This window comes from Myxine glutinosa, chromosome 3, assembly GCF_964187855.1.
Source record: "Myxine glutinosa chromosome 3, kmMyxGlut1.1, whole genome shotgun sequence".
NCBI lineage: Eukaryota > Metazoa > Chordata > Myxini > Myxiniformes > Myxinidae > Myxine > Myxine glutinosa.
In genome coordinates this window covers 53,303,350-53,317,341 of record NC_136263.1, presented here as the reverse complement: position 1 = coordinate 53,317,341, position 13,992 = coordinate 53,303,350, and the positions used below count along the sequence as shown (strand labels likewise).

The 13,992-nt window shown below is 48.4% G+C and overlaps 1 protein-coding gene across 10 annotated transcripts in view; it reads left to right on the top strand.

The window, feature by feature from the left end:
* The window catches only part of LOC137423563 (rho guanine nucleotide exchange factor TIAM1-like), a 209,775-nt gene that overhangs the window by 85,259 nt on the left and 110,524 nt on the right, over positions 1 to 13,992 (top strand). For all 10 annotated transcript variants that reach the window (XM_078774029.1, XM_078774035.1, XM_078774038.1 and 7 more), the window contains one exon: positions 9,177 to 9,272. In XM_078774029.1, coding sequence (XP_078630155.1) covers positions 9,177 to 9,272 — 96 coding nt within the window. The remainder of the gene's footprint in view (positions 1 to 9,176; positions 9,273 to 13,992) is intronic.

Sequence of the window (13,992 nt, the reverse complement as noted above, 5' to 3'; positions counted from 1 at the left end):
GTCATTGTCATGTTGCAAGGTCCACCTTCGGTTGAGCTTCAACTCTCCGACAGATGGCCTCACATTATCCTCAAGCACCCTCTGGTACAATGAAGAATTCATAGTGGATTCTATGATGGTGAGCTGCCCACGCCCTGATGCAGCAAAGCTGCCCCAAACCATAATATTTCCACCACCATGCTTTACAGTTGGTATCAGGTTCTTGTGGTCAAATGCTGTCGTTGGTTTTCACCAAACATGTCTTCTGGTACTGTGGCCAAATAGCTCTACCTTTGACTCATCTGTCCAGAGCACATTGTTCCAGAAGTGCTGGTCTTTGCCTCAGTGCTCTCTTTCCCTCGTGGTCCCCCTGTGCTGTGTTTCCCTCGCAGTCCCCCTGTGCTGTCTTTTCCTCACGGTCCCTCTGTGCTGTCTTTCCCTCACGGTCCCTCTGTGCTGTCTTTCCCTCACGATCCCTCTGTACTGTCTTTCCCTCATGGTCCCACTGTGCTGTCTTTCCCTCGCGGTCCCACTGTGCTGTCTTTCCCTCGCGGCCCCACTGTACTGTCTTTCCCTCGCGGTCCCACTGTGCTGTCTTTCCCTCGCGGTCCCACTGTGCTGTCTTTCCCTCGCGGTCCCCCTGTGCTGTCTTTCCCTCGCGGTCCCCCTGTGCTGTCTTTCCCTCGCGGTGCCCCTGTGCTGTCTTTCCCTCGCGGTGCCCCTGTGCTGTCTTTCCCTCGCGGTCCCCCTGTGCTGTCTTTCCCTCGCGGTCCCTCTGTGCTGTCTTTCCCTCGCGGTCCCTCTGTGCTGTCTTTGCCTCGCGGTCCCTCTGTGCTGTCTTTCCCTCGCGGTCCCCCTGTGCTGTCTTTCCCTTGTGGTGCCCCTGTGCTGTCTGTCCCTCGCGGTCCCCCTGTACTGTCTTTCCCTCGCGGTCCCACTGTGCTGTCTTTCCCTCTTGGTGCCCCTGTGCTGTCTTTCCCTCGTGGTCCCTCTGTGCTGTCTTTCCCTCGCGGTCCCACTGTGCTGTCTTTCCCTCGCGGTCCCACTGTACTGTCTTTCCCTCACGGTCCCTCTGTGCTGTCTTTCCCTCGTGGTCCCTCTGTGCTGTCTTTCCCTCGTGGTCCCCCTGTGCTGTCTTTCCCTCGTGGTCCCCCATGCTGTCTTTCCCTCGCGGTCCCTCTGTGCTGTCTTTCCCTCGCGGTCCCTCTGTGCTGTCTTTCCCTCGCGGTCCCTCTGTGCTGTCTTTCCCTCGCGGTCCCTCTGTGCTGTCTTTCCCTCGCGGTCCCTCTGTGCTGTCTTTCCCTCGCGGTCCCCCTGTGCTGTCTTTCCCTCGCGGTCCCTCTGTGCTGTCTTTCCCTCGCGGCCACTCTGTGCTGTCTTTCCCTCGCGGCCCCTCTGTGCTGTCTTTCCCTCGCGGTCCCTCTGTGCTGTCTTTCCCTCGCGGTCCCTCTGTACTGTCTTTCCCTCGCGGTCCCAACTGTACTGTCTTTCCCTCGTGGTCCCTCTGTGCTGTCTTTCCCTCGCGGTCCCTCTGTGCTGTCTTTCCCTCGCGGTCCCTCTGTACTGTCTTTCCCTTGCGGTCCCAGCTGTACTGTCTTTCCCTCGCGGTCCCTTTGTGCTGTCTTTTCCTCGTGGTCCCTCTGTGCTGTCTTTCCCTCGTGGTCCCCCTGTGCTGTCTTTCCCTCGCGGTCCCTCTGTGCTGTCTTTCCCTCGCGGTCCCTCTGTACTGTCTTTCCCTCGCGGTCCCAACTGTACTGTCTTTCCCTCGCGGTCCCTCTGTGCTGTCTTTCCCTCGCGGTCCCTCTGTGCTGTCTTTCCCTCGCGGTCCCTCTGTACTGTCTTTCCCTCGTGGTCCCAACTGTACTGTCTTTCCCTCGCCGTCCCTTTGTGCTGTCTTTTCCTCGTGGTCCCCCTGTGCTGTCTTTCCCTCGCGGTCCCTCTGTGCTGTCTTTTCCTCGCGGTCCCTCTGTACTGTCTTTCCCTCGTGGTCCCTTTGTGCTGTCTTTCCCTCGCAGTCCCACTGTGCTGTCTTTCCCTTGCGGTCCCTCTGTGCTGTCTTTCCCTCGCGGTCCCACTGTGCTGTCTTTCCCTCGCGGTCCCACTGTACTGTCTTTCCCTCGCGGTCCCACTGTGCTGTCTTTCCCTCGCGGTCCCCCTGTGCTGTCTTTCCCTCGCGGTCCCTCTGTGCTGTCTTTCCCTCGCGGCCCCTCTGTGCTGTCTTTCCCTCGCGGCCCCTCTGTGCTGTCTTTCCCTCGCGGCCCCTCTGTGCTGTCTTTCCCTCACGGTCCCTCTGTGCTGTCTTTCCCTCGTGGGTCCCCCTGTGCTGTCTTTCCCTCGCGGTCCCTCTGTGCTGTCTTTCCCTCGCGGTCCCTCTGTACTGTCTTTCCCTCGCGGTCCCAACTGTACTGTCTTTCCCTCGCGGTCCCTCTGTACTGTCTTTCTCTCGCGGTCCCAACTGTACTGTCTTTCCATCGTGGTCCCTCTGTGCTGTCTTTCCCTCACGGTCCCTCTGTGCTGTCTTTTCCTCGCCGTCCCTCTGTGCTGTCTTTCCCTCGCGGTCCCTCTGTGCTGTCTTTTCCTCGTGGTTCCTCTGTGCTGTCTTTCCCTCGTGGTGCCCCTGTGCTGTCTTTCCCTCGCGGTCCCTCTGTGCTGTCTTTCCCTCGCGGTCCCTCTGTACTGTCTTTCCCTCGCGGTCCCTCTGTACTGTCTTTCCCTCGCGGTCCCAACTGTACTGTCTTTCCATCGCGGTCCCTCTGTGCTGTCTTTCCCTCGCGGTCCCACTGTGCTGTCTTTCCCTCGCGGTCCCCCTGTGCTGTCTTTCCCTCATGGTCCCCCTGTGCTGTCTTTCCCTCGCGGTCCCTCTGTGCTGTCTTTCCCTCGCGGTCCCCCTGTGCTGTCTTTCCCTCGCGGTCCCTCTGTGCTGTCTTTCCCTCGCGGCCCCTCTGTGCTGTCTTTCCCTCGCGGCCCCTCTGTGCTGTCTTTCCCTCGCGGGCCCTCTGTGCTGTCTTTCCCTCACGGTCCCTCTGTGCTGTCTTTCCCTCGTGGGTCCCCCTGTGCTGTCTTTCCCTCGCGGTCCCTCTGTGCTGTCTTTCCCTCGCGGTCCCTCTGTACTGTCTTTCCCTCGCGGTCCCAACTGTACTGTCTTTCCCTCGCGGTCCCTCTGTACTGTCTTTCTCTCGCGGTCCCAACTGTACTGTCTTTCCATCGTGGTCCCTCTGTGCTGTCTTTCCCTCACGGTCCGCCTGTGCTGTCTTTCCCTCGCGGTCCCTCTGTGCTGTCTTTCCCTCGCGGTCCCTCTGTGCTGTCTTTTCCTCGCCGTCCCTCTGTGCTGTCTTTCCCTCGCGGTCCCTCTGTGCTGTCTTTTCCTCGTGGTTCCTCTGTGCTGTCTTTCCATCGTGGTCCCTCTGTGCTGTCTTTCCCTCACGGTCCGCCTGTGCTGTCTTTCCCTCGCGGTCCCTCTGTGCTGTCTTTCCCTCGCGGTCCCTCTGTGCTGTCTTTTCCTCGCCGTCCCTCTGTGCTGTCTTTCCCTCGCGGTCCCTCTGTGCTGTCTTTCCCTCGCGGTCCCTCTGTACTGTCTTTCCCTCGCGGTCCCTCTGTACTGTCTTTCCCTCGCGGTCCCAACTGTACTGTCTTTCCATCGCGGTCCCTCTGTGCTGTCTTTCCCTCGCGGTCCCTCTGTGCTGTCTTTCCCTCGCGGTCCCTCTGTGCTGTCTTTGCCTCGCGGTCCCCCTGTACTGTCTTTCCCTCGCGGTCCCTCTGTGCTGTCTTTCCCTCGCGGTCCCTCTGTGCTGTCTTTCCCTCGCGGTCCCTCTGTGCTGTCTTTCCCTCGCGGTCCCTCTGTGCTGTCTTTGCCTCGCGGTTCCACTGTGCTGTCTTTCCCTCGCGGTCCCCCTGTACTGTCTTTCCCTCGCGGTCCCTCTGTGCTGTCTTTCCCCCGCGGTCCCTCTGTGCTGTCTTTGCCTCGCGGTCCCTCTGTGCTGTCTTTCCCTCGCGGTCCCCCTGTGCTGTCTTTCCCTCGCGGTCCCCCTGTGCTGTCTTTCCCTCGTGGGCCCCCTGTGCTGTCTTTCCCTCGCGGTCCCCCTGTGCTGTCTTTCCCTCGCGGTCCCCCTGTACTGTCTTTCCCTCGCAGTTGTCAGCTCTTTCACGAGCCTCGATTCAGTATAAAAAAAGAAAAAAAAGAAATAAAAAAAGTGTTCATTGGCAAACTTTAGTCTTGCCCTGATGTTCTTGCTGGACAGCAAAGGTTTCCTCCTGGCACACCTCCCATGTAGATCAAATTTGTGTAGCCTCTTTCTAATGGTAGACTCGTGCACTTTGACATCAACAGTGGCAAGAGCTACCTGTAGGTCCCGTGATGACATTCTGGGGTTCTTAGAGATTTCTTTCAGCATCTTGCGGTCTGCTCTCGGGCTGAACTTGCTGGGGCAGCCTGGCCTGAACAAGTTGGCAGTTCTTTGGAATCTTCTCCACTTGTAGATGATCTTCCGGACAGTCGAGTGATTGATTTCAAATTGTTTGGAGATCTTTTTAAATCCCTTCCCAGACTCGTAGGCATCTATAACCTTCTTTCTGAAGGCCTCAGAAAGCTCTTTTGATCTAGGCATGGTGATGCCGCACACTTCAACAACAAAGAGCAAACCAAACGAAATGTCTGAGGTTTGAATAAGACAGGTCCTTCCAAGATCCTCTCTAACGATGTTCTAATCATTTTCACCTGAGCTGTTGCACCTAATTCTAATTTTAGGTATTTGAAGTTGTGATAAATGTAGGGGTGTACTTACTTTTTCCACATGCGAAATTTGCATTTATGTTTATTTAAATTATACAATGGACTACAAAATGTAATTGTTTCATGATATTTGTTATATTATATCACCTTTATCTATCTATATTGTTGAAATGAAGATCAAATAGCTGTATGTTGAAATATGTTGAAAAAGTCAAAACTTTACATGGGGTGTTCTTACTTTTTCATGTGACTGTAGAATAAACCATTGTCTCAATGCAATCTCTTCACTTTCATGGTGACAGACAGCTTAGAGACTTGGAGTACTTCAAAATATTTAAATACTTACATTATTTGCAAACTAGCATCTCCACCCAGGTCAAACTATCCTCTTCAACTAAATTACCAAAGTATCAAACAAGCCCGGCTCCATCGCTGTTAGACTTTTAGTCTTGTTTAATACAGAGTCAAGGCTCATGGAAGAGCTCGAACACTGAACGGACCAGGACTCATCAGATCTAGAACACTGAACTGATCAGGACTCGACAGAGCTAGAACACTGAACAAATCAGGACTCATCAGATCTAGAACACTGAACGGATCAGGACTCATCAGAGCTAGAACACTGAACTGATCAGGACTCGACAGAGATAGAACACTGAACGGACCAGGACTTCACAGAGCTGGAACACTAAACGGACCAGGATTCATCAGAGCTGGAACACTAAACGGACCAGGACTCATCAGAGCTAAAATACTGCACGGATCAGGACTCGACAGAGCTAGACCACTGAACGGATCAGGACTCGACAGAGCGAGAACACTGAACGGATCAGGACTCGACAGAACTAGAACACTAAACCGATCAGGACTCGTCAGAGCTAGAACACTGAACGGATAAGGACTCGTCAGAGCGAGAACACTGAATGGATCAGGACTCGGCATAGCTAGAACACTGAACGGATGAGGACTCGTCAGAGCTAGAACACTGATCGGATCAGGACTCGACAGAGCTAGAACACTGAACGGATCAGTACTCGACAGAGCTAGAACACTGAACGGATCAGGACTCGACAGAGCTAGAACACTGAACGGATCAGTACTCGACAGAGCTAGAACACTGAATGGATCAGTACACGACAGAGCTAGAACACTGAACGGATCAGGACTCGACAGAGCTAGAACACTGAATGGATCAGGACTCGACAGAGCTAGAACCCTGAATGGATCAGGACTCGACAGAGCTAGAACCCTGAATAGATCAGGACTCGACAGAGCTAGAACACTGAATAGATCAGGACTCGACAGAGCTAGAACCCTGAATGGATCAGGACTCGACAGAGCTAGAACACTGAATAGATCAGTACACGACAGAGCTAGAACCCTGAATGGATCAGGACTCGACAGAGCTAGAACCCTGAATAGATCAGGACTCGACAGAGCTAGAACACTGAATAGATCAGGACTCGACAGAGCTAGAACCCTGAATGGATCAGGACTCGACAGAGCTAGAACCCTGAATGGATCAGGACTCGACAGAGCTAGAACACTGAATAGATCAGGACTCGACAGACCTCGAACACTGAATGGATCAGGACTCGACAGAGCTAGACACACACACATACACACACACACACACACACACACACACACACACACACACACACACACACACACACACACACACACACACACACACATATCTCGTTTTTTCATTTCTGTTCCTCACAATTCTGTCTCTCTCTTATTCACAAACACACACACACGGCCTCGTTTGGGCAACCTATTGCATGACTTTCATTTAGTTTTCGTTTTGTCCCAACCTTTCCTCATTGCCAGAAATTATCTACCCAAAAACTTTTGACTGTTGTTCGTACTTTGTGTCAAGAATCCAGGACTCAGCACCTGCTGTTCTCAGGCAGTTATTCTTTTGATCTCATCTGCACCATCTAATTGTAAGCTTCGCCACAGCTGTTCCAACGCAACTCCTCATTCCGCTCTGAATCCATCACCGTGTTCCATGGTGATGATATTGGATCAATAATTCAGCAAGGGTGCTCCTTTCCATGACGCCTGCTTGGATTCCTGAACGTACGGTCGCATTACCTATAACAACTGTGCGGGTTCCAATTGATATTCACAGTACTATTTGCTCGTCTTTATGAGGCCTGTGCATTGCACAGTTTTGAAATACTTTTACGAGGGGGAGCCAAAGATGTGATGCATATTCCACGGTCATCAGAAATCTCACTCACCACTGGGAAAAGCGTGTGATACGGCCCTGAAACCTTGTATGCTGTAATGGACGAATATCTATGCTGAGTATCATTGGTGCGCAACCATTCCTCCATTATTGCAAATTGGGGAGGAGAGTAGGGTTGACCTTTTTACTTTCCTTCATATGTAGTGCCTCGTTGCTCCCCAATTAATTATACAAACTTATCTTTGTAACTGGAACTACTTGGTCGCTCTCCTACCTGATTATGTCCTATCTCTATCTCTATCTCTCTCTCTCTATCTCTCTATATATATATATATATCTCTCTCTCTCTCTCTCTCTCTCTCTATCTCTCTATCTCTCTATCTCTCTATATATATATATATATATATATATATATCTCTCTCTCTCTCTCTATCTCTCTATCTCTCTATCTCTCTATCTCTCTCTATCTCTCTCTATCTCTCTCTCTCTCTCTCTCTCTCTCTCTCTCTCTCTCTCTCTCTCTCTCTCTCTATCTCTATCTCTATCTCTATCTCTATCTCTATCTCTATCTCTATCTGTGTCTCTGTGTCTCTCGAATGTACACTTCTCACAGCGATGGTGCGTAAAGGAATCCCTTTGCAGCTTGGTTGATGGTGTCCTCCAAGTTCATTTGTAAATTCTAGTCCTTGCTCTCATGTAATCCCCATCCTTATTTATATGAAATGTGTCGTATGACTTTTCATCATGTAGACTGACTTCCCAGTAATAGAGGAACGAAAAATCTCTCTCCCTCTCTCTCCCTCTCTCTCTCTCTCTCTGCTCTCTCTCTCTCTCCCTCTCTCCCTCTCCCTCTCTCTCTCTCTCTGCTCTCTCTCTCTCTCTAGCCAAGGATAGTTTCAGTCATTGTCTTGTAACTTACTGATGGGCCCCTTTCACAAGAGGTACCAATGTTGATTGACTTTCTGGACGTATTACCTCTGCTACCGGAGGTGGACGGAGGCTTTATTTTCACACCCCTGTCTGCCTGTCTCTCATGTATGTGCATAGGATATTTTAAAATGTTTGGACGGATTTCAACGAAATTTAGTGGGTAGGTTGGATGTTTAACAAGGATGAAATGATTCTTTTTTGATGAAAATCCAGATCTATATGCTAAAATGTAAATGATTATTCACCATTGAAAGATGGGCCCAAAAACGACGTACAGTGACACCACCTTTAGAGGCTATTATTTTCAAATGATATTCAGCATGATATTACAAAATGGTGTGGACCAGTTCTGACAAAACCCGTAGGATCAGTTGGTAAGTAATAAGTACAAGTCGATTCGATTTTAGTTCATGTCCAAATCCAGATCCGGCCTATGAGTGGATACAAAACATAAACTGTTCAGCCTGGCGGAGGTATACCCTCTACCGAGTGCCCTTCTCGTTGACTACTTGTTTAATGATGCCAATTATTCCCACATTCTCCTTGGCTCGGTCTGGAGAGTTGTTTTAGTTTAAGCCTCTCACGACCAGGCTGGGCAGGCTTGACGGTTTACTGAAGGTGCAGGATATTTGTCATTCGTTCAGGATTTTAGCGATAACTTGCCTACTCTTTGTGAATGACGCCATGAGATATTTAACTCCACCCGATACTAATGGAGGGGACGCAGTGTCATGTCCATCAAATGGACGGTACACATTTTGACGCGTCTTCCTGTTTGCTAAACACCAGGATGACAGTTTATACCTCGTCGCCAATGAAACCCAGTCTAGATACTACAATTGCAAGTTGGACACCTTTGCACCATCCTGCCGGATGACCTTACAAGTGAGTACCTTTTAGCAAGTTTGTTATGCCTTTACCTTGGAATCGATCACTATCGAGTTGAATAGCCCATTTGGCTTTGCTGAAGTCATACTGACGGTCTCATTTGCGGTTCCGTCTCTATTGCTTCTCCGCCTTTCCATCGACATGTCTTGAGCAACGTTGCATGGACACTGGACATGTACTCAAGTGCATCATTAATTTCCTTACAACTTGTTTTAACCTCTTCAATCTCAGCTCATGAGTCCGCACACCATTTCCTTTCAGGTGTTGTTTGGAGATCTTTCTGGACTGAACAGTATAATCTGTCATTGTGCACAATAAGAATGGTTCATTCTCCCCCTTTTACTATAGTCCCACATTTCCCCCCCCCCCCCCCCCCCCAACCCCCTGGCATGATGTTGGGTTGAGACCCTGGGCTGACCTTCCTCCTCACCCCCAACTCTTTCAATCCAGGCGCAGGATTTGCACCCGGACAAATACGTGCTCTGCATGCGTTCATCCGACGGCCTTAAGTACCTTCCAAACAAAGATGAGCAACTGCTTCAGCAGGTGAGCTCAATTTGTTCATTCTCTTATTGTCTCTTGCTCAGTTTGCCATCCTCAATAACTGCCGACCCCCATTGCTTTTCTTTATGAGAATTATTAAATTATTATATGCACACAAATGGAAGTACTTACTTGCATTCCTTCGCTCCTCCACTTACCATCCGATTCCATTGACTCCACACCTGACTTTTCACATTCCCTTACCACCAAGGTCTACCACCTTGGCTTGAATTTCTTAATTACAACTCATTAATATAATATGTCATCTCATATAATGTGTACTTAATATGTCAATGGATTGCCACCACCACATCCCCACCCCAACCACAGTTTCTCACTACCCCTCCCTCTCCATTCCTCAACTTCTGGATATCTCGTCTGCATTTGCTGTCTTTGTACAAAACTTTGTCCATGGAGATCCTGCCAAAATAACAATCTTCTCTCGTTCCCTGCACCTGGATTTTTACTTCCGCCACCGAAGGTGGATGGAGGTTATGTTTTCACTCCTGCCTGTCTGTATGTCTGTTTGTTTGTCTGTGAACAAAATATCTCAAAAAGTTGTGGACTAATTCGGGGGAAATTTGGCAGAGACGTAGCGCATGTGACGAGGACAAAATGATTAGATTTTGGTGAAGATCCGGATTCATCACCATTGGGAGATTCTTCACCATTGAGTGATAGGGCCAAAAACCGATATATAGCAGGATATCTCAAAAGGTTGTGGACGGATTTGGACGAAACTTGGTGGGGAGGTGGGGTGTCTGACAAGGACGAATTGGTTCAATTTTGGTGAAGATCTGATTATGGATCCGGATACGATAATTATTTAATTTCGAAGTGTTTCTTCACCATTGAGAGATCGGGGAAAAAGCGATATATAACCTGACAGGTGTGATTAGATATGCTGCTGTGCAATCGGCAAGAACAAGACGATTAGATTTTGGTTCAGGTCCAGATCCAGATCCGGCCTATCAGTGGGATACAAACCGTAAACTGTTCAACCTGGCGGAGGTATGCTCTCTACTGAGTGCTGTTCTCGTGCTTCCTGTTTCTACCCTCTTATTGCTGTTTCTAAATTTATTTTTGTTCTTTTGTTATATAAAATGTCTGTGATAAAATTTTCGAAAGCAGGAAATATTTTTATCTTCATGATAACTAGATGTTAAAATAGCCAAAACAAACCGTGTGTGTGTGTGTGTGTGTGTGTGTGTGTGTGTGTGTGTGTGTGTGTGTGTGTGTGTGTGTGTGTGTGTGTGTGTGTGTGTGTGTGTGTGTGTGTGTGTTTAAGGGTAAGATGTGAATGATTTAATGATATTATCATATTATCGAGTGTGTAAGGAAAGTTATAAATATATGATAACACATTAAATCCTATTAGTGGGGCTGCTTAACTGATGAATTGTGCCTTTTCCCTTAAAAGCATGAAACTTGGCACATGGCTAGAATACCCCAAAAGAAAGATTTGTAGTCCAGGGGGCATCTCAAATTTCACCCCATATGGCGGCCATCTTGAAATTCAGGATGGCCGTCATACAAGACCTGTTTTGATGAATATCTCCATAATTAGAACAGATATCAAAATGGTTGCAGTGCCTATACCTACATTTTTAGGGTCTAGGAATCCAATGGTAACATAAAATATTAAGCAGTCATATGAAAATATTAATTTTGCATAGTATCATGCATACTGGGAATGCATATAAATACTCTTAACAGGTTGGCATTCTTCAGTGATTAAAAGTGTCTTTGACATCGCAGACTGTAACTGTGCCATCTTGTGGTTTTCTAGTCTTTGCTGCATTCTCCATCACATGCGCAGAGAGAAGTACAGGGAAGTGCAGCTTTCTTACACCGGCAACGACCAGTACATCCTTTTTTGCACCCACACTTAACAAGTTCATTGCAGATCTTTGCAGCCTCTGGAAGTGTTGTCCATATTGGTTTGAACTGGCCAGCAGACGTTTTTTGCCAACCCCATTCAGTGGGGCTTGGTAGATCAGGCTTAGCATGCAATGCTTGTCCCCAGCATAGTGCGCCTTGGTATACTGCCCGCTTTACGTGCTGCACAAGGGCATCATGTGTTGGTGGAATTGATTCCACAGGTCTGCCCTTCTTTGCAAACAGTTTCTTTCGTACAATGTTAATGTCAGTAGCAGTACTTGTGCGATCATACAACAGAATAACAAATCTCTCAATGACGTTCATGCAGGTTTCAGTTATCTCTGTGCTCTGGTGGCAAATTTCTGCTAGTACCTCTGTGAGCTCAGGGAATGATTCCCACACATTCCATGCAGTTACCTTTCCACGCCCATTAAACGCTGAAGAAGTGTCACACCCTGTTAGTGCATGAAACATGGGGAGGGCTTTAGATTTCTCAGGGCCAAGAGCTGTGGCTATATCATGTGCAGAGATAAATCGCATGTTCTTGCCTGTCCCAAATTGTAACCATATCATCACTGAAAGCTTCTGGGATACTGTAACTGCAAGCACGACAACATCTGTGTCCACAGTTTGTATGAGGACCTTACTATGCCCTCTCTGTGTTGCATCAGCAGCATGTAGGAACATCCGACCATCTGCCTCTTCCTGAGTGCACGGGGAGAGTGATTCTAGATCAATGCGTGGTGGAGCAGTAAGAACCTCTGTATCAAGTGTGACAACTAGCTCCTTGCGCTGGTCTTCAAATGATTTAATTGTTTCATTGGAAAGGAAGCTGAAGAGTTCACGCTTGTTTTCATCAACTCGAAGAAAGTTCTGCCACTGTCCAGGAATTGCAACTGAGGTATCTACTCGTCGGCGAACCCCCTTGCCACGCTTTTCACGGGTCATGCTCTTAAGGCTGTCGGGTAGGTAACGGTCCCACACCAGATCAAGTCGGGTTGCAGATTTGTACTGTGAGAAAACAAATGGGATGAAGACCTTTTCGGCATATTCGCCAAATGTTTTGACTGTGCCAACATCGGGCTTTAGCTTTTGAACAATTACTGCCCCGTCAAGTATGACACACGTCACCTCTGGCATCTGTGTGCTTGATGGTGAAAGTTCCTCTAAGCAGTCCAAAAGGTCGCTCTTTGTACCAGGTCGAAGCTTCCCATCCTTGGACAGAGATGGAGGGAAAGATTGATTTACATGACGGAAAAATTCATCCAGGTTTCCCTCGCGGGTTTGACAGGCAATATAGAGGCGAGAAAACAGTTGAACATCACTCTTCAATGAGGCTACCTTGTGTTTATCTGTCAGCTGGTCTGTTACTGATGAGCTGCCAAACAGAGGTAACTTTTTGCGTGGGACGACATCATTCAAAGGCTTTGAGCGTTCAATCAGCCTCTCTTGCACAAATGACTCCAGAGCCTCCTTTCCCACTTTCTGCACGTCTTTCACACTTTGTACGACTGATGCACTTGCTATATCCTTTGTGTCAAGGACCAAAAGGTCAGTGGTTTCTTCAAGAAATGGATTACCTAGCTCCTCAATAACTGATACAAGTGATCTGACATGTTTGTCAAAGGTCATCTGGGTGCTTTTATTCTGATCATGATGCAGTGATGGCGCTTTGCTTTCATGTTGCTCCTGTGCAGTCTCAAACTCATCAATCACCCTTGAGACCTCTGGACCTGCAACCATCCATCTTTGCAGAGCATGGGCATTGTCCAGCAGACCCACAGCTCCTCCATCTCCCTTGATACGTGCATTGTTCTGTTCATGTGCATGATCTGTAGCAATTGAAGAAAATTTGCGTTGGGTCTTTTGTACCGTGAACATGCCAGCTCGGAAATTATCCAGAACTTTAGGGTGTGTCTTGTGCAAGTCCATCATATCACGCAAATGGACTGTGACCCATCTTGCATAGTGCATATGGTCAAGAGCAAAGAACCACGGAAGAAGCTCCCATAAAGCATCTAAGTACATTTCAAAGTCAGCCTCCCTCAATGAGCGCACAAAGGTCAGGATGCTGTTCTCCAATGCCATCGTGAGACTCCAGTATTGGAACTGTGGGTGTTCCAATATGTTGCCATTGGATTTTATGTTGCCATTGGATTCCTAGACCCTAAAAATGTAGGTATAGGCACTTCAACCATTTTGATATCTGTTCTAATTATGGAGATATTCATCAAAATAGGTCTTGTATGACGGCCATCTTGGATGTCAAGATGGCCGCCATATGGGGTGAAATTGGGGATACCCCCTGGGCTAAAAATCTTTCTTTTAGGGTATTCTAGCCATGTGCCAAGTTTCATGCTTTTAAGGGAAAAGGCACAATCGATCCGAATTTTTTAGCTAAGCCGCCCAGCTATATTGCAAGTAAAGTTGGAATAAGTGATGTTGCATTGATGGGTTGACTGACTGCCTGGACGCAACTGAGGTTGTGGATCTACTGATGTACCATCAATTGATGTGGATCCATGATCGAGGTTGTGGATCCGCCGTTTGGAGAGGTCCTGGGCTGAAAGGATCGAAACCTCGAGGAAGAACGGTGCCCAGCTGATGATCCATGCAGTCGGGAAACTAGTCAGTTGCTTACGGGTTAAGGTTCATGCTTTAGGTGGAGGAACTATGTTTGAGGTTTACAATTTAAATAAAGTTTAATATGGGATGTTGTAAAATTAACATCATTTACAGCAATCCTTTAAATTATTTAAGTTTAGGAACAACCGATACTGTACAATTAATTGTGTGTGTGTGTGTGTGTGTGTGTGTGTGTGTGTGTGTGTGTGTGTGTGTG